This window comes from Lepisma saccharinum, chromosome 24, assembly GCF_977018435.1.
Source record: "Lepisma saccharinum chromosome 24, izLepSacc3.1, whole genome shotgun sequence".
Classification (NCBI taxonomy): Eukaryota; Metazoa; Arthropoda; class Insecta; order Zygentoma; family Lepismatidae; genus Lepisma; species Lepisma saccharinum.
In genome coordinates this window covers 23,765,175-23,790,660 of record NC_139252.1, presented here as the reverse complement: position 1 = coordinate 23,790,660, position 25,486 = coordinate 23,765,175, and the positions used below count along the sequence as shown (strand labels likewise).

At 37.7% G+C, this 25,486-nt stretch overlaps 2 protein-coding genes across 5 annotated transcripts in view; one reads left to right on the top strand and one right to left on the bottom strand.

The window, feature by feature from the left end:
• The window catches only part of LOC145978346 (uncharacterized), a 53,141-nt gene extending 50,713 nt beyond the window's left edge, over window positions 1–2,428 (bottom strand). The window contains exon 1 of the mRNA XM_083110940.1: window positions 2,203–2,428. Within this exon, the coding sequence (XP_082967066.1) occupies window positions 2,203–2,355 (153 nt within the window). The 5' untranslated portion in view covers window positions 2,356–2,428. The remainder of the gene's footprint in view (window positions 1–2,202) is intronic.
• A 111-nt stretch (window positions 2,429–2,539) lies between these two features.
• The window catches only part of LOC145977968 (uncharacterized), a 138,875-nt gene continuing 115,928 nt past the window's right edge, over window positions 2,540–25,486 (top strand). For all 4 annotated transcript variants that reach the window (XM_083110315.1, XM_083110314.1, XM_083110313.1 and 1 more), the window contains exon 1: window positions 2,540–2,821. The gene's annotated coding sequence lies outside the window, so the exon portion shown is untranslated. The remainder of the gene's footprint in view (window positions 2,822–25,486) is intronic.

Here is a 25,486-nt window from a genome sequence, read left to right as displayed (position 1 = left end):
CAATACATATACATAACCGAAATCTTCAGATCTCAGAGGAAGCAAGGAAAGCCATAACTAACTAACTAACTCTCTAGCCTTCTTAAACCCGAAGGTTCATGGCTGCAGCAACACAGGCCTTCCATCTTTCCCTATCTTGAGCAAGATCTATATACTTTTTTCCATCCCTACCGATTTCCCTTAGGTCCATCTCAACGTTGTTCCTCCATCTTCGTCTTGGCCTTCCTACAGGTCTCTTACCATCAGGGAAAGCCATACGTTCAAAAGTTTTTTTTTTCTTTTTAATCGTTGGTGGACAATATGAAGAGCCGGCCAAGGTTTCTTTTCGTATGTAATCGTATTAAATGCAGGTGCATGCGTGTGGTTTTGGGTGGCATGTCAATTTCTCGTTTATGTGAAAAGGTAAACTTTAATATAAGCAAAAGCATGTGTGCGTCACCATTAAAGATTTTCGCATCTACAAAAAAACGGCCTCCGTGGCGGAGGGTGTTAGCATAGTGTACTATGACACCAGAGGTCCCAGGTTCGAATCTCGGCCTGCCCATGGGTGTTACTTGTGAGTGTCCATCAATTTCATAATATCCTCACTCATCCTCATCTTCGCGATTAGCCAAAAGTGGCAGAAAAGGGAAGTAAAATAAACTAAATAAATTAATGAAACATTCCCATCTCAGTCAAAGACCTTGTGAATTCAATCAAATATCTACCAATAGAACCTGCAGTGAGTCTCACCTATCTCGTTCATTCATCTGACTAATGTAATTTCCTTATAGTTTGACTTTAGGGTTTACTTAAAATGACATTGTGTTTGTGTTGCATTCGATATCAAAATTAGATGTTAAGCAATTAATGTCCAATTATAAGTATACCTAATACATAGGTAAAAATAAGCCCCTCCCCCTCTGATAGAATAGCAAATTGCACCCTATTTAAATGTCTAGGGAGAATGTCATTTCACCTAGGAATGATATAGCTTTGCGATGAGTCGAGAATTGTCACAGCCTCAACTCGTCTCCTGTGTGGTGAGGTCCTTCTCGTTCTTGCTTGTGTTTATTTTTGTTTCGGTTTCCACTCTGAAGTTATTAAAACTTATTCTAGATTCACTTCATGCTCAGATAGGCTAATCGGGACTTTATTTAAAGAATAATAAAAAAAATCTTCCGAACACCCTCTTTTAAAGTTAAGAAAAATATGGGTGAGGTACAGGAGTACACTGTAGCCCCCGGTTGGTCTGTCGTGTCTCGTCTCGTTCGTGTAAGTATATTTCGTTTCGAAAAATTCCATTTTAAATATTCAAAAGAAAAGAGTGTCAGTTATATACTCTTCTGATGAAGATTTGTATCTTATCTTCGAATCGACGTGACGACTTCTTTAGAGATGTCTACCCCCCTCCCTTACGCAAAGGAGCATTCGTCTGCAGCGTGATTTTCTGATAACAAATCTGATTCCATCGTTCCACACATATTTAAAACAATTTTCATCTCCTTAAAGAGGTTTGTAAGAACATAGGTCAATGAACTAACCAAGCCCAGTGTAGTAGTAGAGTAAGTTTACAATGGTTTGAATTTCTGTGGTAAGGAAGATAATGCTTATAAGTTATAAACAATATACACTTTCTTTATTGGGTGATTTGGAAATAGGTTATTTTAACAGTAACACCTTGCGTCTGTTGTCAAATTACCAAAGGGGGGTACAGGGGGGTACAACTCGATTTATGCATTTAGGTGGTACAGTACCCCCCGTTCCTACGCCACTGTACGTATTCAAAGTTCACCGACAAGAAAGGAAAAAGATCGGGTCTTTCAAGTGAGTGTTCACCTCAAATAATTTCGAGTTCGGATTGTCATTGTTAACCCACATCTTTTTCGTAAATCAGTTTTATTTTTTATTACAACCGACAGCATTCTGTTGAATTTTTTGGGATTATATAAAATTTAAGTGGCACGGAGAGAAATTTGCTGGACCCTTACACCTCGGGCACTCCCGCATTGTGGAGGAGACTACTACGCCACTGATTTTGGGCTAAGAGAGCATTTATTTATCTAGTATTTTTATGATTGCTTGTAGGCAACAGGAGGGGGCGGACTAATCGGTGTAATTGGCATCAACATCAACTCACGGTTTTCTCATCGGCGTCGTCAAATGCCAAACCAATTATAAATACATTATCTATAGATGATATTAATAACAATTTGGACCAACCTTCGAGTCTTGTGTGAAGTATAATATTATGTCTTCGTCGATGCGATACTTTTCTTTGACATTTTCAAAATGTACTAGACCTGAGGTTTCCTTTACCGAAGAAATTTGTTCTAAGCTATTTCCAGATTCGCTGGTTTGTTTGTGAGAAATCATATCGGATATTTGAACTTCGTGACGTAATTTACATGAATTTGCAAAGTATTGTGGATGACATGAGACAACTACTAACAAGGATTATTTCGAGAATGATCGAATTGTTTCTATGGAAATAGTGTTTCCGCCATGATGTTTTCATTTGTTTTGATGATGCTGTCGACATCTACCGTGGACACAATGAAGTAGTGCAAAAAGAAGTGATAATCTTCATGGCGGTGTTAAATTGTGTATAGAAATGTGTAGGTAGTTTTGTAAAAGTGTTTTGCAAAAAACAGAATCTAATGGAAACATTTCTTCTCAGGAACACATCTTACGGTTTTCTTGTCTGTCACTGAATGGAACAACACGACTGAAGACGCATAAAAAGAAGACTTTTGTAGATACTTGAAAAGTAGGCTAGTCAGGATAGATGTCTTGTTCTTCGGGATACACAAACAGAACTACAGAATTATGATTCTTGAAGGTAAGCTGATAGTATTGCTAGATAGATGTGTCTTATGTGAGTCATCGCCTTTCTATTACAGGTATTAGGTATCTTCACGCAGTTTTCTACCTCCATGCAGTCTACGCTGGGGGTAACCATTTTTGCTGTATTCTGTATGGCGCGCGCATTTTAATGTTCGTAAAACTTGCCGTAAATAATCACCTTACTGTAACAAGTAATCAATCCTTTCATGCACCATATGTACCTATGTAATATGTGTGATACAAGAAGTTGCAATTGATTTATTTGATTGTTGTAATATGTTTTGCAATTTTTCCATGTTCAGCAAATAACACGAAAAGCTAATAATTGATGAATTAACATGAATTATTGTATTTTCAAGTGGCATTCTTAGCTTCTTTTGATTCCTGTGGAAATATACTCCTCATAACTCTACTTCTGCTTCACATGTATTTTTTCTTGTACAGTCATGAGCAAAAATGTAAGATTATCAGGATTCTAAATCCTGACAAGCCTAACATGGCAGGCCGAATTTTCCTGCGGTAACGGTTCCGAATGTTTAATGATTGTCGCAAGTTTTATGGTAGTATTAGGAAGTGTTTTACAATGCTGGGTAACGATTAGATATAGCGGAAACACATTTCTTGAAATTTACAGGAGAAAAGACTAGAAAGTACGGGTCGGGTACCCTATTCTACACCCTCGAATTTTGAATTTTTTTTTTTCATTATGAACATTATTTGATCCTATTTGTGGATAAAAAAAATTGGAGCGCGGAAAGAAGTATTTACGACTGTACAGCCGTTTAAAGTTGAAATTTTGTCGTTTGAAATGGTTCGCAATTATTTCCAATTTCTAGATCGTGATACTAACACGACACCAAATTTTAACTATCGATCTCAACCTAACTGAACTAACCTATCCACGCGCCAATGGTTCGTGGGGCCAGCGTCAATGGTTCGTGGGGCTAGCGCCATTGGTTCGTGGGGCTAGCGCCAATGGTTCGTGGGGCTAGCGCCAATGGTTCATGGGGCTAGTGCCAATGGTTCGTGGGGCTAGCGTTAATGGTTCGTGGGGCTAGCGCCAATGGTTCGTGGGGCTAGCGCCAATGGTTCGTGGGGCTAGTGCCAATGGTTCGTGGGGCTAGCGCCAATGGTTCGTGGGGCTAGCGCCAATGGTTCGTGGGGCAGCAGACCATCTCCCTGTAAGTCAAGTACAATGTCCCGTATGTCTCGTCGAACAAAGTCCTCTATGTCCTTCATCTGCTGAACGTGTGTCAATCTCATATTTAGTCCTTTTGTCTTAATTCAATGTCACACAAATCAATTCCAATGTCTAAAGTCGCACAAAACAATTGCAATGTCTCAAATATCCAATCCGCCAATAAATTACATAAATAATATATTGAAATCGCAAATTATCCCATTGCACAAGTCATTCATAACAAGAAAAAATTGCAAATTATCCCATTGCACAAGTCAAAGATAAGAAGAAAAAGAAAATGTTCAGACGTGCGCCTGTGACATGAATCCAAGATGCGCCATGATCAAATCCCTGCAAAACCGTTTCGACGTTACATAAGGAATCTAAATATTGAAAAACGTAAGTTTCCTAGCACGTAGATCTAAAAAAATTACTTTCCGCGCTATTTAGAAACATCGTTTCTTATGAAGAACTAATTTTCGTAACGAGAATATTTGAAATGTGCGAAAAATCGAGGGTGTAGAAAAGGGTACCCGAGCCGAAAGTACTTACGGAATTTAGTTCTTGTGGACTTTCTGAAGCTGGGAAAAGTGTTTTTTTGAAGTGTGCAAGTTATTTGGTCTGTGAATAAGGTATTTTTCGACATTCATGTATCTCTCTTGTACGATAGCTCGTGCCATCATTACCGTCGACTATGTGAATCAAATGTTCCGTACGTTCGATTATGTAACCACCTGTCAGTGTAGCAACCACGCGGTAGTTTTACAAGATATCGTGTGAGCGGGTTTTTCTTTTTTTTTTCCAATTTAATTTTCTATTTTTGCCTAACCTAACTGAACCTAACCTTCTGTGAATGGTTTGTGGATTAAAAAGAATCATTTTTCGGTTAATAAGTGTTAGTGTAACAACCACGCGGTAGTTTTACAAGATGACATGTGAGCGGTATTTTTTTTCAATTCAATTTTCTATGTTTGCCTAACCTAACCTTCCGTGTATGGTTTGTGGATCAAATTTCGCTTAAAAACCTTTTGTGAATAGTTTGTGCGGCATTTATCGGTTCATAAGTTTGGAAACACTGCATATCAGCTGACGATAGACAACGTGAGTCAAAATTTGGCCACCAATTAGCAACGACCAATAAATACTTATAATGTTTAAAATAACGCTTTTTTCATTGAAAAATTTTCATTAAATGTTAAGATCCCCGAAATGTCTGAAATTCCTTTATTTTCTTCTTTTTCACATTGTTACTTACGTATTCTGCATTCCTAAGGATTCTTGAAGGTGCCATTTTGTTTTTTTCACGCAAATAATTTAAATTTTCGACATATGTAGTAATTCTTGTTTTTTTGTTTCGCTTTTGTTACACGCAATATGGTGGAGAAATGTTGACTAGCGTTATAGAAGATGAGTGGTTATGCAGTGTTGCAACCTTCTTCATCGAAAAATACCTACTTTTGTGTTACTATTTTGTATTTTTTTCCAGGTTCGAAAACCCCACGAACCATTCATAAATAGTCCCATGAACCATGCATGGCAAGGTTCGGTTAGGTTAGGCAAACAGTTAAAATTGTCATGTTCTTGGAGAACAATGGTGTGGTTGGAAACACTGACCGGGGGTTACATCATCGAACGCATGCAACATTTGATTCACGTAGTGGAAGGACATAGAGGCAACAGCTTTCATGCATTGGAGAGACATTAACCTTAAAAAATACATGATTTACCGGCGAAATAAATTAAGCGATGGGAAAAGACACTTCCACGACCTTTCAAAAGTGTACGGAAAGTCAGTTCGGTAAGTACTTTCTCCTGTAAAATTGAAGAAATACGTTTTGGGGATACTTATATTTTACCAAATTTTTTGCTCGCTTCGTTCTCAAGTCTTATCAAGTTTATAACCATAGCTAGGGGATGGCGGGAGTCGGCCCTGGGTGCCGAACTATCTAAATGAAAAATAGTTGTAAAATTGATTGATTGATTTGTGGTTTTAAGTCCCCTTTATGCACAGAGAGGCTAATCGGGACTGGACCTACGTTTAAAGTGGGATCCAAACTACTGTGGCATGTGTTGAAAAAATAATTGAAATCGTTTTTCGAACACAAATGCTTTAGCACCAACTTCTACCCCCTTTTGGCATAATTTACGAGGGTAATAACGTCTTTGATACTACTTACTACTACTAATAATAATAATAACAACAACAATGTTGGCTTGGGCATGGATGTTTGTTACTGTCCATTCATCAATTTCATCATATCACTCATCCCCATCTTCGCAAATTAGCCAAACGTGGTACAAGAAGCGAAGTAAAATAAAACAAATCAATAATGATAATAATAATAATGTTATAATAATAACACTATTATTATTATTAGTAGTATTAGTACGTTTATCCTGCCACTTTCTCCCGGCCCGCTCAGACAAAAGTCGTGGTTGTAAATAGAAACTCAACACCTTAAATTAAATATTTCAATTATATTACTTACACCGTTTAATTGAATTATAATTTTTGGATGTTGGAATCACATAGATCCTTTATATTATTAAGATATGTGGGTGTGGATGTTGAGAGGCGGTAATACGTAAGGGTGAAATAGAGAAAACATGTGCTTGAATTTTTAGAGAGTTCGCCTTGAAAACCGGGAATTATACTTGAATTTTATCATGGTCCTAGAGTAGCCACCCTGTACAAACACTTACATATCCGCTTCTTTTTCCAACATAGCATTATTTTCGAATCACTTTTAGTACCGTGAAACAAGTTTTTTTTTATATCCTCTGCTCAGGAGTTCGCATCCTGGGAGTTCAGCCCATCCAACACTGCCCCTTTCAACACATCCGTTTCTTCAAACTGTTTCGTCCGGCTCATTGAAATTCAACAAAAGCACATCTTGTTGGTCCCAGAAAACAGTTACCATGACTTTTCTTGAACTTTTTCTTATTTGGTGGATGTGAATGCACGACACCATCACTCATTACACTCTGATCATACACTTCACACAATTCTCTATTAATTTCGGAAGCAAGTTGAACTTTGGCGTTAAGACATCGAATCACAGACCATGCTTCTCAATTGGCTTGATGGTGTAATTGCACAGCCATTTTAACATGCTCTAGCTTGCATTATAACCAGAGTGACTACTCACCTGGAATTGTGCATGAATTATTGGCTTCAGGAAATCTGTGTGAATTTTTGTCCGTAGACGTGAAAAATTGCAACTTTAATTAATCCCATTGAATACATATTTATTTAAGGTCAAATATCACAACTAACCTCGAAATGGAAGTTTCAGTATTTTCATATATTACTATTTTTTATGAAAACTATGCTCCCTTGGCTTCAAATCAACTCCAAGATGATGATATGCTGTAATTGGAAGCAAAGTCATGAATTGTTTTTGTTGCCCTTGTGTGCATAAATTTTACATGTGGGGCATTCCATGTGAAATCAAGAAGTGAAGAGACACTTTTCAATCTTACATATTTTGATTCATTTGAAATTTTTCATACTGAAAGGGCCTCTTGAGGTAGGAAAATATGCAAAGTTGCAGATCCATATCTTATGTTTTTTCGACATTACAGTGTTGCAAATTATGCGATTTTGACCTTTTTTTTCCAACATCATGTTAACTTTAAATTGCAATATTTCGGCAATCAGGGTACCTATAGAAGTGATTCGGATGGCATTTGAAAGGTCATGAAGGGCTCTTTCACTATTTCATATCCATGTCAGGGTAAAAAAAAACAATTGAATGTGGTGTAAAGAAAACTTTGGTAGCAATTTTCTCAAAAGCAGGTCTTTTAATTTTTTTCAAAAAATTGTCATACATACACTATTACTCAATAACTATACCTTAGCACAAAGCACTGCGACGCCAAGGGTCCTGGGTTCGAATCCTGCTCGGGCTTGGTTGTTTGTGAATGTCCATTCATCAATTTCATCACTCATCCCCATCTTCGCAAATTAGACAAGAGGCACAAAACACGAAGTAAAATAAACTACATCAATCAATCAATAACTATACCTAATTTGAAAATGGGACGCTAATGGGATCCGGAGTTACGTTAGATTTAGGATAGGGTAGAGGAGGTTAGGTCATGCATGATTACACATTTTGATAGACAAATTCTTAATATTCAAAAGTAAGAGTAACAGAAATGAAATACAATGTTGTTTGAATTAACGTACATAAATCTAATGATTAAATTCGAGGTTATTATTATAAAAACAGGGTGATTCAAAAGTCCAGTCCCATAGGTAACTCTGTTATTAGTTCTCATTGCGAAAAATGAAAAGAGGGAAAAGTTGTTGGAAATAGGTAAGTTTCAATCTGAAATGCTTGAATTTTCAACGTATTGTGCACCGTTTAAGCTGTACACGCCACATGCTTGGCCCTGAATACTGCATGGCATGGCAATACCATATAGTACAGGGTAAATTAAGAATTGATGACGATATTACACAGGGTAAATTAAACAAATTATTATAATGAAAGTATTAAAAATGTGAATGTGCGAGATGTGCAGTGGCAAAGTGTGAAGTACTTATGTATTGCAGCCTGATTATTATTTGTGAGTTTTTAACCGTTTCTAGAGGCCTGGGGAAAGGAGGGGTGTGCACATCACATGTTCTCGTTTTTAATACTTGTTTAATTTACCTGTATTTATCATCATGAATTCTTAATTTACCCTGTATTGTATGGTATTGGGATGCCATGCAGTATTCACAACCTGGCATGTGGCATTTTCAGCTCCCAATGAGGCTCATGACTTTTGAATCACCCTGTATTTTTAATAACTGCAAATTTAATCATTAGACTTTTAATTTTGAATATTAAGAATTTGTCTATCAAAATGTGTAATCTTGCATTACCTAACCTACTCTACACTACCCTAAATCTAACATAACTCCGGATCCCCTTGGCGTCTAATTTCAAATTTGGTACAGTTATTGAGTAAAAGTATATGTATAACATATAATTTTTTGCAAAAAATTAAAAGACCTGCTTTTGAGAAAATTGCTACCAAAGTTTTCTTTCCACCACGTTCAATTGTTTTTCTTATCCTGACATGGATATGCAATATCTTGTGTGAAAGAGCCCTTCATGACCTTTTGAACGCCATCCGAATCACTTCTATAGGTGCCGAAATATTGCAATTTAAGTTAACAAGATGTTGGAAAAATTGTCAAAATTGCATAGTTTGCAACACTGTAATGTTGAAAATATAAAGATACGGATCTGCAACTTTGCATATTTTCCTACCTGAAGTGGCCCTTTCAGTATGCCAAATTTTTAAACGAATCAAAAAATCTAAGGTTGAGGACCTTGTTTGTTTAACATGAAATGATCCATGTGAAAAATTACTTCATATCTTCTGCCATCTTACCAAAGTTGATGAAAATCCGTGGTGGCCAGGTTGAAAAGTTGATTTTTTTTGGTGATGATTTTGCTTGAAAGACCCATTTAGACACACTATTTTAATGATAAGAGCCCTTCACCTGACTCGTTTAATCTGTGAAAGCATTTAGAGGTTTTTATTTTTTATTTTTATTTAATTATTAGAGAAATCCTGAATACAGAGAGAATCCATTTTATATCAGGATATCAACAGCGAGAAAAATAGAAATTAACAAATGAGAAGGACGCACACATATGTAACAAGAATAATAAAATAAAAAAATAAACAATAATAATAAAACAATAACAAGGGTATAACAAATATTAATTTCTCTTCAGCTGCTTGATGCATGCCCTAAACCTAACTTGCCTAATCTAGCAACCAAAGTGTTTCTCATCACTCAGTAACAGATCTCTGGTGTAAGGGGTGCTCCTTCCACATAGTGCACCCAATAGTCAACCTCACTTCCACATAGTACACCCTGGACTGCAGATTAACGAGGCTCGTGGACAGTATAATTCTGTACCATCCTGTGTTTTGTCCTTATTTGTGGTGAGTGCCCTTTCTAGCCTCAGCTTTTAACCAAGGTAAGGAAATTTTAGTTTTCAGACACGCTTTTATTTTTGTTATGATAAGGGGCTGGACCCCGTATAGTGTGACAGATGCAAAATAGCCTCGGTGCTGACGCACCCAAAAACATTTAATTCAAAGTAACAGATCTAAAGCAGACATCTGCCCAAGTTCCAATTGTTTAACTCAGAACTAATCATGCTATATGTGCATTTCTAACATGGTTCAATTTTTAATTATGTCTGTACATCCCAGCTGTCCTCAAGGTTTTACTTTATTTTGGTTATTTTAAGTCTTATCTCTACTGCTTGGGTTAATGATGAGGATGAATGATGAACTGTGCAATGAAACAAACACAATGGTACATTGGGATCCATACGTTTTACTCCCTTTGTTTTATGCGACGAGAGCTTCAAGAACTGACAGAGAACAATCTGCTTATTACCTCTGAACGAGTATACATAAAAATACTAGGATGAAGATAAAAACCAATGAAAATAGTCATGGACTATTTGCTGAGCAATACTTATGGATCCCACTGTGCGTCCATGCCTTTACCAAAGTTTGAACTTGAGATTTCTGGCTGCGTAGCCTGTTATGCTGGCAACTCCCCTGTATAGATACAATATATTTTGCCTGTAATTCTTCCTCCCTCCCCCATCCCCTCTCTCTCTATCTTATGTGTAAAATCATTGTATTTAAAAATAATTCCTGCTTTTGGAAAACATATGTGCTCTCATTTGACCCGAAATGACATGAAAATTTATATCCCAAGGCTAATGAAAGACATGTTCACAAGAAATGTTCCTTCAATAACATAACAGGTGTGAGGAATATAAAATTTAATCTTATGTGCAGGTTACTCCTTAACTCTAAAGTCCCACTTCTTGTAGCATAACATTTTTACCCATATTAAATCAATTACAAAAACATGCTAAAGATGGTAACTCAAGTACTGATTTATTAAGTTGGCATTCTCTCTTCAAAATATTGGTGCGAAATGTATTTGTAGTGCGTACAACATGAGATGATATGACCTCTTTACTTTGGACTACGGAAATGCAGATCAATATAAATTGTAGTTCTGTCCTAAAAGTTGTATGTCCTTCGAAACTTTTTTTTGAAGATAAAGGTAAAGAAATAAAGATAATTTTACAGCGATTATGTTCCACACTGTTTACTTTACATCAGGTGGCTGAAATGGTATACAGAGGTTGATCAGGTTATATCCGACCAATATGTAAAGTGTAATTACCCTATGAAAAGCTGTGCTGCCACCACCGGTTGCATTCTATGGGACCACCAGCATTATGGACTACCACCCGACATCGCAATTTCCACTGCAACAAATTATGTTGGAGCACTTGCAAAGGAATTCCATCCCATTCCTCCTTACAGGCTTTCGTTTTAACAGTCCAAATGCGCAGAAATCCATTGGACTGGCATCAGGGCTTTTGAGAGGAATGTCATGAAAGGGAATAACATGAATTCCTGTTTCCCTGTTCCGTGTCCTGATAAAACCGGAGGGATGATCTAGCGATGTGACTGGATGCTTTGACCATGTGGATCTGCACCTGGTTCTTGTTGGCTCCGTACAAACAAGGGATGTCTGTCCGATAGATTGGGGCCATAATGGATTCCTGGAAGTAGGCAGCATTCACCTTCATGTTTTTCTCCACCTTACATATCTCCAACTACTCCACTTAATTGTATCCGGCGACAATCATGATTCCCTGCGGGAAACTTTCTTGTCACTGGCGGTAAAATTCGGTACGTCCCTTGCCAGAGGTGTCACGGTACGTAATTGCCCTAATGTTACCATTACACGTGAGATAAATGTAGTCCTCATCCAATGTGACAACTCTCTTCCATTTTGACCCCACCAAGTGTTTGCAGCAGTTGTGGTCACTCCGATGGTTAAACCATTTTCCGACATGTTTCAATATTCGGTTGTACAGAAAATGTGCATAGATAAGAGCCATGATGTACCCTTGCCAATAACGGTTAATTTTTGGCGGCATTTCACTAGCACGAACACAACGTTCCGGCAACTGCAAGCTCAGACACAACACTGGTTTCAAGGTTCTGGCGCAACTACACACATGGCAGCAGCATTGCTTAATCGGTCGGATATAGCCCGATCTGCCTTCTGTATTTGCTACAGGCATGAACTCTCAAGATAGCAATTTATGTCATAACACAGAAGTTATGTGGTATATGTCTTCCAACATTCATATCTAATTAATTGAGGGATGCGTCACCTTGTTTCTTTCTTTCAGACACCTGTCATATTTAAAATAAAGGAAAGGGAGGAAATGTGATAGTACTGTATTGTTTTAACTGTTACCATATGAAAAAAATCGTTGATCTCATTTGAAAACTATGCATACTAGTTACTATCTATTAATATCATAACAATTCTTAGCACATTGTTGTGCTATTATAGCCGTAGAGGTTCCGTAAATGTTCCTCCAGAGAATTTAGAGTTCCACACATCACATCTGCAATAAAGTATATATTGTAAAATGTGTGCTAAATAAATATTATGTTAAAGAATAGTTATAATACATGGATTTTTTTAGTTTCTAGTTACTTTATGACACTAATATAACATGCATTTTTAAGTATGTAATATGGAAGGAATTTTAAACACAATGCACTCTTTGATAAATTTCATTGGCCTAATTATGAGATCTTACAATGCCATTTGTAGTAATTTTATGGTGATGCAAATTTCCTAGTTGAGTAACACTGTAATCAGAGTGCTGCACATTAGCCCGATTCGTCTACTATGCCTGCCTAGTTGACGAGCTGGGCTTTCCTCCTCCTCCTCCTGTCTGGCGAGACAGCGAGTAAGAACTGTTCGCCGGGTTTTAAACCATCAAGTATCGAAAGCCCACGGGTAACTGGCAGGCCTTGCAAGCTTCCAAGACCCAGCTACATGAGTGATACAGTCACTGTTGCCAACTTTTAAGATTCTAAACTCTACAAGGAGAACTTGTAATGTTTATCAATTTCATATTGCAGAGATTTTTCCGTGGTAGAAAACATTTGTATTACTGAACCAAGTTTTGCAAAAAGTGTCATCATAAATACATTTTTGGATTGTGTGGTTGGTGGTTGTTCTACATTAAAGTATTTTTTGAAGAATTTCGAAAACCGTTGCTACAGATTTTCTCTTGGTGATATTCAATATCCAAATTAGTTGCTCAAGTTATCCCCTCTAAGGCACAAAGATACTTTCTTTTGTTTTTGTAAATTTCATTCTGAAGGGAAATTTATCCTCAATATAGGTGAAATGTAGTACTTTTTCAACCATTACATCTGACATCATGTGATGCTGAACACTAAAGCAAGGGGGTCCATAAAATGCATCATGAAATCAGTAGAGGTTTTAGCATATTGCCATCTATTTCAACAAATCGTCATTCACTCACGTTGCTCGTGTAGTTCTACAGACCGCAATTATAGTAACACAATGCAAAATATAATTGTTAGCCTGTATCTTCAGATGGGTACAAATAGCAGGTGGCGCTGGCCCACACATTTCAACAAACAATTTAAAAATGAAACCAAGATAAGATTTATGATTTCATAACAAATTTGGACAGTATGTGGTAGTCAGTTTGACATAATAATGAAACTAATTTCAAAGTTACAAAATATGACAGTTATACAAATTCAAGGCCCATGCGACCTAACATAAATTCAAATGTCGCCATATGTAGTGAAATATAATTACCGTTGACTACATTGACAGTGGTGCACACGTCTGACTGCAGGAACTACATATCACGTGACTTCTTAGTACCAGAGTAAAGAGAAACACCAGGCATGCATCGAGTCCTATGGATTCTTGTTTAGGGAAGTCGCTTACGCAATGTCTAACATCTGGCTTGACGTGCATGTTGATTATTATTTTAGGTGCAATACCTTGTGGATAGGTTTATTACTGTAATGAACATTTTAAGTGCTTCACTTTTTTGTCATTTTGTCATATTCATTGCTACAAGCAGGGATAGAAATAATTCAGGCACCAGCGTTTTTTTTGTTGGAAAATACAGTCTTCAAAGCTACGAGTCCAACTAACATAAAGTTACATATTTTGAAATATGATCTTAAAACATTTAATGCATTAATTAATACAAGATTGGATTAAAGGTAATTAAATCTTGGGACCGTTGTCTCTTGTAGTTAATTATATAATTATGTTGACTTGTAGCAACCCACATGCATTGTCGTACAAAGAAAGATACCCCTAGACAAATCAGAGCCGAGTACGAAGTGCACCGAACCTTGAGTGCGGAGGTAAAGTGTGGGGGGCAGCATAGTAACATATTTATTTGGGGGCTCGTCCGGGATTGAACTTACATATTTGGTGGCCAGTCGTAGGATTTTGAACGAGATTTTTGAATTGAAAGTTAAGGAGAGAAACGGACGAGGATCGAACCGATGATCTTGCGAAACAGAAAAGGGGAAGTTACAAGAATGTCGCTTGGTAACTCGAGTAGGTCCAGCCCGACCGCGACAGAACTTTCTGTTGTTGAGGAACAGAGGTGCGTTCCAAGAGTGACAATGGAGGAAGTTCGTTTGCCGCTTCCGACATTTGAGAGAAATGTAGGGAAGGAAGATGCTTTTTCGTATCTGGATAGGATTCAAGATTACGCGAGAACGTTGAAAATTTCTGAAGATGATCTTCCAAAGCAGTTTATTCCTCTTTCGTTGCGAAATGAAGCGAGGGAGTGGTTTTTGTTCACGGAACCGTTCGGTGATTTTTCACAATTCAGGCATAAATTCTTGCAGGCTTTTCATGGATTGGATTATCAGAGAGAAGCAGAGTTATTTTTGTCTCAGAGGTTTCAACTTGCTAACGAGGGATTGGCAGAATACGTTCGCAATGTTGACAGGCATTTTAGCAGGATAAGGAATTCGGCTTCTGCGCAGGAGAGAATTGACTTTGTGAAATCGCACTGCAATCCGGTATTTAGGGATTATTTGTACAACAAGACATTCACTTCTATGAGAGAAATGAGCGAGTACTCGCTAGAATTGCAAGCGGAGTTTTTGGAAAGGCAGAGATTCAAGTCTTTCGTTTCGGAAGATGAAATTTGCCACTGGTCGCTGAGAAAGTCCCTTAATCAGGAATGCGAAGAGGAGAGGGGGAGAAAGAAATCTGATATTTTCTTGGACCCTGTGAGCATTGGTTTTGACCGCCCGAAAGTCGAGCGCCTGAGGGCTGAACATGTGGTTTCACGCCCTTCACCCTCGCGGCTTGCGGTGAGGGATGAAAACAAACAGAACCGCTTTTCGAAAGAAGATTGCCAGAGAAATAAATTATGCTACACTTGTGGACAGAAAGGTTGCAGAGCTTCAAATCACCGTAGGGAAAACAAGATTAATGAACGTGGGAAGGAAGTAATAACAAAAAACACGTAGAGTCGCCACGAATTTGTCAAGTTCGTGGCATGGAAACTGCAAATTTTACGCGGAAGGAAAATTTTTCACCTCACAATGTAAATGTAAAAGACGTAAGAGACCTATCTTTTTATGCAACGTGGCTAATGTGGAAGTACACGCATGTATTGATACGGCGTCGTCCAATAACTTTGTGTCTTTGGAGGTTTTCGAGAAAATGAAGGCAAATGGAGTAAAATTAAAGGGTTATAAAACTAAAGTAATACTTGCGGAAGGAAATGTGTAATCTTTGGGGAGCGCTTACGTGAATATTAAGTTTCACGGACACAAGGCTCGGGATCAGATATTTGTGTTATCTAATGCTAATCATGAAATGTTAATGGGAAGGACATTAATGGCTAAGCTGGGACTTGTACCCATGATTCATCGTAACGGGTGGGCAATTGAGCCTGACCTTTCGAAAATCGTGCCTTTTGATTCGCTGCCGACACGTGACAGCGTTGATGCTGTTGGTTCAAGGGGACTGTGTTCGACCACGGATGGAGTCGAAGGGGTCCGAGAGAATGTTTCTGCTTGCGGAGCGGAGACATGTAGCAGCGACATCAAAGGGGTGGGGGTTGACGAAGAGAGAAGGATTGCCATGCTGATGGAGGGTACCGATATCTCAGAGGAAAACAAGCCGAAATTGATTGCCATAGTGAGAAGGCATATTGACGTTTTTCAAGATAAACCAGGATTAGCAAAGGATTACGAGGTTCGTTTGGATGTGGATAACGAGAAGCCGGACCGAGCGAAACCTAGGCCACTTTCTGAGCAAAAGAAGAAATTCGACCGGAAACAGAAAAGGAAAACGGAAGCGATGTTTACAGATGCAGCTGGCAACACTGTAAATGGAAAACAGACGGACGGACAGAAAGAAACTTCGCTGCCCGTAGATCTTAACGATAAAGGTATGTGGAAAGGAGAACAACAGAGCGATCCTTATTTGTCGAAATTAATTGGATGTTTAAATGGGGAAGAAGTTGAAATAAAGGATTCTCGAGAGAAGAGAAAATTTGACTTTTATCTGCAACATTCCTCTCTCGACGATGATGGACTGCTTTACCGTTTCGTTGACGAAAACACTGGACTTTATCCACCGTTTAGCTCCAGATTGAAGCTGTGGGTACCAGAGAAGTTAAAGAATGAAGTACTTAAATCTTCGCATGATGATTTATTATCTGCGCACTTAGGACATGGAAAGACATTGTTTAAGTTCCTAGAGAATTATACTTGGGACGGAGTAGTCAAAGATGTCAGTAACTATTGCAAAAGTTGTATCACTTGTCTTCAGTATAATCCTGACAACAGCAGAAAGATGGGATTTATGAACTCGAGAAAATCTACTGCGCCTGGATACAAAGTGTTTCTGGACATTTTTGGACCACTGCCTACAAGTACGAAGGGGAGATACAAGTACTGTTTAGTCATTCAAGATGAGTTCTCAAGGCACATTAGTTTGACACCGCTTAGAACTACAACGGCGAGGACGATCTCGCAATCATTCTTGAAGTACTGTTTTCAATCAGGTTTCCCGAAATACGTTGTCAGTGACAACCAGAGTGTATTTCGAAGCAAACTGTATTCACAGACGTTGCGTTCTGTGAATTGCAAGCCTGTCTATATTACGCCGTATAGACCGAAGGGAAACAAATCAGAAGCAGCTATTAAGATAATCAAGCAAGCACTTTTGAAGTTCTGCAAGGAACACTCGTCGTGGGCTGAAAACTTGGACGCGATAAGTTTTGCCATTAATAATGCAACCAATTCGATGACTGGGTTGAAGCCGTCATTTTTGTTCTTTGGACGTGATTTGTACACGCCGCATGACACTCGGAAAATGGAGCTTCAGAGGGAAGATGGAACCGGGGAAGACGTCACGGCGGAGAGACAGATGGATTACGTCATACATTTAAAGGAAAGAATGGGCGCGGCTTTCGAATTTGCAAGAGAAAAAGAAGAAAAGACGAGGCAAAAGGCGTCAAGGGCCTACAATAAGGGCAGAAGAAGGGTTAATCTTCGTGTCGGAGATCGAGTATTGCTTCAAGAGCATAGAATTTCGTCTGCTTTTAACAAGCAAACTGCGTGCTTTTTCCCGAAATTCAAAGGGATCTACAGAATTCTGAATTTCACTACTCCAAATAATGTTGTTTTGGAAAAGGAAGGTGAGGGGAAGAGAGTTCTGGCTAACGTTGACCAGCTGAAGGTCATTCCGAGAAGAAATTTGAGAAGTATGAGCGAAAGCACTCGTCCCTAAATTCTACCCTGAGAATCCATCTCAAGGGGAGGGGGTAGAAGGACTGTGAAAAATGATGAAAAGGGAGCCGAGTAGAAGACTGCTAGTTTGTACAGTAGTAATTAAGTTCCTGATTTATTGTCGCTACACATTAGTGTCCTGGTAAAGTCATTTCATGAGAATGTAAGATTTAAATTACGGACTGTTGGATTTTATGTTATGTCAACCTTTTTCCGATAAAAGTAGATGAATATTCTGCACATGAGGACATGAGATTTTCATCGCTAAGAGAATGCTGAAGGATGGCAGTTCGATGCCCGGAAAAGGAAGGGAAAGTTTCCTTATAGATGGAAAAATGAGAAAGCCATTTTAAAGTCGGGTCGTGTGATCGAACGATAGAACCTTGAAAGCATTTGAAGCTGAAATTCGACAGGAGTCGAACCGAGTACCGCAAAAGTCCCAGATGCAAGGACCAGGAGACTAAGGAGCCGGGAGATCTTCGGATGGACCGAGGAAAGGCTGAGTCGACCCTAGAGCGGGAGCCGGGCATGTTCTTTGGAAGGTGGAGGAGCTGAATCTGTCTGCACCTGGGAGCAGTCCTGATGACCAGATGACCGAGATGTCCAGGAGATTCCAGGATTCCGGAGGAAGAATCCGTGTGGAAATTGGATATTTAGTGCAGTGAAATCGAGACTCTTCTTTTCAGAGAGACGGTTGTGATGTGTAGTGAAAATGACGTTTCAGTGAACTTTTCTTTTTCAGATACAGTGCTTTAACTTTTCTCAGTGATTTTAAGACAATTCACATAGACTGAAATTTAAATTTCAGATTGAATTGTAACGCTGGGGAGGGGGAATCTGTTACCCTGCCCCCGAGTCAGGGCAACAGTGTTTTTTTTCCTTATTTAAATATTTATTCATATGTTAATTAATTGGGTAATTACGTGTATAAACATATATATGTGTTATTAGTGTAAATCAATTTATTATGCATTTTTAGGTTCATATTATTCCATGTATAAATACCATGTAGCTCTCTGTTCTTGCTTCGTGTTTCGAACGTTCGAGGAAAAGGTGGGCAGTTTAGCTGTTAAAGATTAAAAATTTTGAAAGAAGGGCCGTTGGCAACAGACGCCAACCAAACGTATATAAACTCCCAGATGAGAGTAGGGGAGGTCGGCTGTTGGAACTGAGACTTGGAAGGGGGAGGCTGTTTTTGCTTCGGTTAGCTAGGACCGGAGGACAGGTCTCCCGAAACTGATGCTGTAAGAGATTGGATTGCCGGGCAAGCTAGTGCCTTGGTATCCAGTTTACAGGTAAAAAGGTAGTTTGTACTGGATGTTATTTTTAAGTAATTACGGTGCGCCGGGCAGCCTAGTGCCTTGTCACCGTGGAGGTTGAGAAATGTACACGTCGGGCAGCCTCGCGCCTGTTAAGACGTTTCTTGGAGTAACGCGAGTCTACCTTGTGACAAGCGTACTCCAGATGTAATTCATGAAATGTAAAGCATCCAGGTACAAACAATAGAGATTCCAACATCAAAATTAGAGTTTTGGCCCGATAAATAATTAGAGAAATGAACGTTCGGATACGACCTGTATATACTTCAAATTTTACGTTAATTAAACTTATAGAAAATAACCAAAATTTCCGTTTATAATTTCACACATGCTGGACAAGGTAATTTATCCCCCTGATCATAAAGGTTTCGCAAAGGTTATCCGTTGTCTCTTGTAGTTAATTATATAATTATGTTGACTTGTAGCAACCCACGTGCATTGTCGTACAAAGAAAGATACCCCTAGACAAATCAGAGCCGAGTACGAAGTGCACCGAACCTCGAGTGCGGAGGTAAAGTGTGGGGGGCAGGATAGTAACATATTACCATATCACCGCAGATTTTAAAATTGTACTGCCAACAGTGCAAAAATTTATAATGGCGTATTTATTGTTCTGATTTCACACAAAAACACATACTGCAGTTATTTGTTTTAAAAAAAAGTAATGAATATTTGCATAAGAGAACTGAAAATATTAAGGAAAAGTATTTTTTTATATACTGAATTTGAAAATTCAGGTACCAGGTGAAAATTGTCAGGTGCCATGGCGAACAGGCACCCTGTATAAGTATACCCTTTTTTGATGCAAGACTCTTACCTCTGTGCAAAAAATGTAATCATGGATTTAAGTGTTTTATATGTGCATATACAAGGGTAGAAAACTAAAAATAATTCAGGCATCCCCTTTTTTTTTTTCAAATGCAGGTTAAAAAGGCATGACTCCAACCAAGATTATTTGAACTGCGATCTTGAGACATTTAATCTATTAATACAAAATTTCATTAAACCTAATTAATTCTTGCACCTGAGTGGCTTTTCTAAAGAAGGCTCAACTGGTAACAGTATGAATAACTATGCAGTGCATTCTAATATGTGGCAGACTCTACCCTATCACTGCAGATTTTAAAATTTGGCTAGGAGCAGTGTAAAACTTTATAATGGCATGCTTATTATTCTGATATAATAAGGCATTGTCGTTTACACCCCTCCCCCTTCCCCGATGTACATGTTTTAGTTATTTATTTTGTAGAATTTTGAATTGTTAAGTAATGTGGTGCACTCATATTATGAGCTGTCAGTATTCTATATGTATAATTGCTGTAGAATAGTAGAGTTGGCGAACTTCAAATACATGCTAATCAGCAAAGATTTTTAAAAAGAGTTTACCACAGCAATGAAATAAAACGATCTCTTGAATTTTGACTATATTTGATGTGAATGTGTGGATTCTATTTTCATGAAAACCCCTAGAAGAGTTATGGGAAAAAGATGCAATTATGTCCTATTTTTAGGAATATTCAAATGTACATCTGTATGTAATGCACAAGTAAAAAACTGGTCTTATTTTGTCAATAATTGATATAATTTGGTAAAAATGAATATTTTGAACGCTTTTTTGACTGAGGATTCCATGTGTTTGATGTTGAAATATGAATAACAAAACACAATCTCTAGTCAATTTTAGACATTTTTAAGCTTCTATATGCCTTCTACATCCTAGTGAAATTGTATTTTGAAATTTAATTATTTGTATCTTTCTTGTTGTACTTCGCTTTTCAGCCACTTTGGCTAATTTCGATAACTAGAATCAGTAACGATCAGCTGCAATAGACGAATAGGCACTCACAAAGAACACCCATGCCTTGGAAACTTCGGTGTTTCGATGAGATCAGATATCAACCACTTGACGTGCTCGGTCAATGAACTGGCGTATGTGGCGGTCTTATTTGCGTAAAGGTAAAATAAAATTTTGTTCACCAGTGAATTACCAAATACGGTCTTTAATTTTTACAACCTCTACAGTGGTGATTTTCAGGCTCCACACACCCTCCAACTAAATAACGCTCTTATAGAGAAATTCAATGAATAGTGTTGCCCTCTGTTTTTTTGACAGGAAAGGGAAAATGGGAAGAAGAAGACTACATTCCTTTCATCAATTTGTTGTTAATTTTGTAATGTATCAACCAGGCAGACTAGACTTGGCCAGCGAAGTCCACGAAACTGGATGTAGTAGACAGAATTTGACACATCCCGTGACATTCAGTTTGGAGGTAGCACACTCATTCTCCAATCGAATGCTTAACTGGAAGAGAAGTCCCAGCTGTTGTACTGTTCGCAAGTTAGTTTTTTGGAGCGAGATTTGTCTAAATCACGAATCGCACCAAGGAAATTTCTAAATTAGTCTTCATTTGTACCATAGCCACTCTCATTCAGGTGTCGGTACATCCAGCCTTAGCTTTGCAGATGAATACATTTCTGAAACCTCTGTGTGCAAGTAAACATAATTTATATTTGGTGATTTTTCGTCTGCTTTCGGCCATTCGAAGTTAATTGTGATGACGAGGATGTATAAGGAATTGATGAAATGCAAGAAACATTGAACCACATCCAGGATTCAAACGTAGGACACCTGGCTTCATAGCATGCTACGGAGGAAGCTGCAAGAAAAACAAGGTAGGCATTCAATAACTGCTTGTATTCCGTGTGAATACAACACATCGTATGGGAGTTCCCTCTTCCTCCACATGAGTATGATGAATTGATAGTTTTAGTTAACAGAACACAGGTTCCCTGTTTGGGACTATGTTATGATCGTAGCACGACGACGACAGGCTACAATGTTGGCCGTATTTTAAGAGTTGTTTAGATCTTTTCTACTAAACACCCTCTCCTTGTGTTACTTCTTCAGGGTAACAGAAATGGCCTCCCGCTTCTCTTTACAGAAGAAATGTCCATATGCGACATTTAGGGTTAGGTGGCAGAGCAGCCCTTGGCCGAACCTCGCCCGCTGAATAAAGAAAATTTATTATTATTATTACGCTATGACAACACTGTTAGTTAAAGTATTTAATAAGGTTGTTATCTTAGTGACACAACTTCTGAAATTCTTCATATTTTGCTGTTACCTGGTTGCCAATATGTGCAAAGGCACCCGCAGAATATTTTCTTGGGAGCAGCAAGATTTTTGCCATTTATTGTTATTAACATTTTACAAATCATAAAATTGAAATTGAAAATACTTTGGCATTGTTGACAAGTTCAGGCTTCAATGATTTGTCTTGCTTCCTTTCCATAGGTATAATTAGATATATTTTTTTGTGTGTAGTTCTTTGTGCACAGAGATCAAAGACCTCTTAATCTTTTCTCATTCATGGTGCCTCTGATCCACACACACACAAAAAAAGTAATTCAAAATTACAGCATGTGAATTGTCAGTCAGATCCTGACTTTGGGAAATGATTTTCCAACTTTTTGGGATCATGAACAGTAAGGAAATTCCTAAGGATTGTAAGTGCTTAATTTGTTGTATTTTCTGTATTATAATTGTCTGAATTAAGAAAAAAACAGTTGTCAATCCAGAAGGGCAAAGACATTCATTTTAGGGGGGAATTCTTTCCGGGAAATATTCCATTCTGATGTTTTCCTTTCATAAAGGCAGGGCTTTTAGCGGAGGTAAAATGTATACATTGCACCTCCCAATAATGAGTGTTAAAGAAAGAACAAAATTGAAAATTTTCAAAATAATTTATTGACTGGCAATGGACAAGTGACAAAAAGTGGCGGGCAACTGCCCCCCCCCTCCCCCTTCCATACTAATTGTCGCCAGTGCTTCTGACCAACCTTTGATGTTAGTCCTGTTCTGAAGTTGAGGAAGTATTTATCAGAAGAACCAATCTTCCTGAGAACAGCTTTATCCTTCACCAACTGTTCATAAAACACACTACATATCTGGGTTTGCATCAAGACTCAGGAATTTAAATTCTTGTTGCATGTCTTTATTCAAACTACATGTACAATTCTTGGCAATGCTTATTCACTGCTCTGCAAATAATGGGGTACACACACAAAACAATACAACCGGCGAGGTGAGCTAACTTCAACAATAAACTGATGTCTGCTCAAATGTTCTTGACCAACAAAACATTTTGATCCTTATGAAGTGCTTGAAATGCAGTCCACCTATTTTGCCAGTGTTGCTATGATGCTAGTGAAAACATTCCATCAACATTATTTTTAGCACAAAATGTCTCAAATTTACACTGGTTTTCAAGCTAACTCCAAGACTTTTATAAAACGGGACAAACTGTTTTTTTAAAATAATATCGATGGGACGACCAGGGCATGCCTCTAAAACGGGCATATAGTCACCCTACCAACAATGGAAGTGGGAAATTTTCAACCATCCACCCTACATCCCAGACCTGTCTCCTTCAGATTTTCATCTCTTCACAAAACTAAAGAACTTTTTGGGAGGAGAGATATTTCACAGTGATGAGGAACTGAAAGAAAGGGGTGACTACTTTTCTTATGGACTGGCGGCAGAGGAATATGAAGCTGGGTTTCAAAAACTCATGACACATTATGACAAATGCTTAAATGTACATGGTGACTATGTAGAGATGTTTAAAGTTTGTTGTTAACAATTACAAAGTTTTGTCGAAGAAATAGTAGTTACTTTTTTAAATTCAAAAACGGGTACTACTTTCTGGATGCCCCTTGTATAAACACAAATGAATCATGCTCCAATGCTACTTGTACGTTTGTAAATACATATGTAACTGCATTACTATTTCAGGTAAGAAGATTGCTACTTTTTAAGAAGTCTGTATTACATAGACCCTGTGGGATATCTCAAGTAAAACTTGATTTATTTTTAGCATAAATTTCATGCATGCTAACTTATTACTTCATGAAACTGAAATATTATTATGCAGCTTGACATTTATATTTTTTGACAGACTAAATGGCGACTAGTTACGTATTGCTTCCCCCCCACCCTTTTTTAACTTACTTCAAACTTACACAATTTGTTTTTGCATAATAAACGGCTATATCCAGTCAAAAGATTTTTGGGTCTTGTTGATAACACATCTGTTTATCATCTATACCCAACTATGCAATTTGAGGTAAAATCTGGTATTTGGCACATCGACTCATCCATATTTTAAACTTTTGTACTAACTTTCTTCTTAAAGCTTCGCATAACCACTTTTTGTACATGCAAAATACTTAACTGTGTTAGATTATTGTACTCACGTGTTGCAGAGGGCATAACTTTAATTAGAAACACTTTAAAATATATTGTTTTGTGTAAGATCACTACAAATATGTAGAATACATTGATGTACACAAAAGAGAAAATTAATATGAGTAATCTATTTATGTAGTTATGTCAATATTTCAGGTTTTTCTGTGACATAATGTGCTTGAATGAAAATATGACATATGAATCTGGACTCTACTTTGAACTTTAGTCATTGGTATTGTATGCTACGTGCTAGGTATTAATCAGATTATTCAAGAAAATTACTTGACATGTCCGGATAATTTTACGTAGAGTATCTAATGAAGCACTATTTTTACCTTGATTTGTTTTAGATTAAATCTACTTATCTTTTTTCATCAACATCAAGTAAGCTCTACTTACCATAGCAACTGAAAACAATTGATTAGTGATTGTTAAACTATTCAGCATTGTATTTTCGAAACACTGTTGTTTTTATAAACAGTCAGGGTTAGAGTCTCTGGATGTATTTTACCATCATATATGAGTACTCGCATCCATTTTCTTTGTGGAGAACTCAGATTTACCTACAAAATGGCGGTGCTTACAAACAACTGATTCTGTTACTTCAAAAAAGAATTCATGTGAGTTTATTTATTGTCATCACAAATTTAAAATTATAATTTCCTCCACAATTATAGGCAAATTTGTGCATTTCTATGTAATACAAACTCAGAGTGGCTACTCATCGGCCAGGAATTATGCATGAATTCTTCTCCTTGGATGTGAAAAATTGCAACTTTTATTAATCCAAATCTCATTGAATTTGTGCTCTTGGCAACATCTTATTTGACCGCCCCCAAAGAGTTCTAAGTCCCGAATTCATGAACTTAGCAACATTACATTTCTGCTCCAGGTGAGAGTAGCCAACTTTGAGTTGTTCCTTCCACTAGACGAAAAACGCTGCGGTGAGAGGATTTCAATTTCGCACTTTCCATGAACTTAGAAACTATAAACCGTTATTATAATACACAATCAAACAGAAATAATACATTGGAAAAAGAACCTTGAGGAATTTTTACGATTCTGCTTGCTCGACTTGAAATTAGAGGAGTTTGAAACACTGAATACATTTTTTCTCCACCTTGAGGAATTCGCCATCAAGTTTGTGCAGAAAGAAGCAAATTTGTGAGGAGTTTATGTGACATTTTATTTACAATACCTTGCATAATATCGAACAGTTCTAAAAAAATA